Source organism: Solanum tuberosum, unplaced genomic scaffold (genome assembly GCF_000226075.1).
Source record: "Solanum tuberosum cultivar DM 1-3 516 R44 unplaced genomic scaffold, SolTub_3.0 scf01312, whole genome shotgun sequence".
NCBI lineage: Eukaryota > Viridiplantae > Streptophyta > Magnoliopsida > Solanales > Solanaceae > Solanum > Solanum tuberosum.
Genome location: NW_006240289.1, coordinates 8,136 through 9,742, shown reverse-complemented (window position 1 = coordinate 9,742; position 1,607 = coordinate 8,136). Strand labels below are relative to the sequence as shown.

The window sequence follows — 1,607 nt, the reverse complement described above, 5'->3', positions numbered from 1 at the left end:
TTTCACAAAGAATGACCTCCTTTCCTTTTTAGTCAGTTTCAAAAAAATGACCTATTTCCTTTTTTGGTAACATTTTACTTTTTGCTTTCCACGTGGCATGTTTAAAACCACAAGATTAAGGGCAATTTTGTACATTTGACATAACTTTAATTTAGGACCACAAGATTCAAAAGTTTTCTTTAATTTCTTAAGCTTCGTGCCAAGTCAAACCAGACCAATCTTTTTGAAACGGAGGGAGTAATATTTTACGTACGTACCCTATTTTGGAAATATGAGATTTTGATCGTCTACTCTACCACAGCCTCTTGTGGCTGTACTTTTGGGGCAAGATATGAATGTGTTGAGCGATTTGTCCAAACAGAAGTGAATTTGCTTCAAGAAGAAGACGTAAGAAGAAGTAGCCCGCTGATGATCACATGAGATGTAAACATCAATATTTTTATCTTTTAACACTTGTTCAGAGATAAATGTCTTCATACCCGTTACAGTGTAAGCACGATGATTTTTCGGACCCATATCACCCTTCTCTAACGTTTTAAGCATATCTTTCAGTCGTCTCGCAAATGTTATCGCCCCATTAAAATATTGAACATCTGGGACGATTTCTGATGTGCAATAACCATGCTTGTCCCACTCATGCTTCCATAAGTTTTCGTCAGTCCAGTGAACCTCCAAAGAAGGCCAATACAACCCCAAGAAATTCTTTAGGCTCCTGTCATTTAACCACTGTATAGTATAGAATTAGAATTATATATTATATAGAAATAATAAAATTATACATTCATGCATATGTACCACTTTTTCGACCGTCGTTGGATTTGAAGGATCATTACACGTAAAAGGAGTGTGACCTGTAGCATTTCCTGGCCAAAGGCCATGGATTGAGAAATCTGACATTTTTACGGAGGGCTTGCAATTTTTATCTGGCCTCCCACAAAAGGTTGGAGGCCATTGCATAATCATCTGCATATGATGGTAATTAGTTATTGGTGGTTTAGTAATTAATTCAGACGATGCACTCATAATTATTATTATTATAACAATAGCAAATAACATCGTCAAGTACTCCATATTTTATCTATCTATCGATATGCATCTCTCACTCATCACGACCCACCTATTTATATATACTAACATTATCAACTCGATCTTAAATACAAATTTTTTTACCAAAGTAAGCCATTATTAAAATCAATTCACCAAATAATACATTTTTTGAAATTTTACAAAACTAGTATAAACGTAGTTCGCAGTAACGTTTTAGGTTATATTTTATTCAAAAATATTCAATGACAAAAAGAAAAAAATCTGACAGATTAAACAAACATAAAACGTTATTGTCAGTAACGTTTTATAATTTGTTATTGTGAAGCATGTTTTACAGCTAAAACGTGACTCACAGTAACGTTTCTCTGGAATGGCTGAAAATTGAAATTCAGTCTTGTACATGCCTCATTCATTATTCAATTTTCCACTATTAAATAGATAGATATATTTTGTACATACCTTCACTAGAAATATATATGATTTGTCTTTTCTTTCTCTTTTCTACATAGACAATATTTTTTAAAACAAATTATATGAGAGATCTTCTTTTAGCCTAAGAT

The 1,607-nt window shown here is 32.9% G+C and overlaps 1 protein-coding gene across 1 annotated transcript; it reads right to left on the bottom strand.

The window, feature by feature from the left end:
• Positions 1 to 258: 258 nt before the first annotated feature.
• Positions 259 to 897, bottom strand: LOC107059338 (ribonuclease 1-like). Its single transcript, XM_015305852.1, has 2 exons — positions 796 to 897; positions 259 to 726 (listed from the first exon to the last, which is right to left on the bottom strand). The coding sequence occupies exons 1-2, from the start codon at positions 895 to 897 to the stop codon at positions 259 to 261; spliced, it is 570 nt and encodes a 189-aa protein (XP_015161338.1).
• Between the last annotated feature and the right edge of the window lie 710 nt (positions 898 to 1,607).

What these genes read in the sequence shown, in the direction of transcription:
- LOC107059338 (XM_015305852.1), bottom strand. Translation starts at nt 897, where the DNA reads ATGTCAGATTTCTCAATCCATGGCCTTTGGCCAGGAAATGCTACAGGT. An exon ending in CAACGACGGTCGAAAAAGTG is followed by an intron (nt 727 to 795) that starts GTACATATGCAT and finishes TATACTATACAG; the next exon opens with TGGTTAAATGACAGGAGCCT.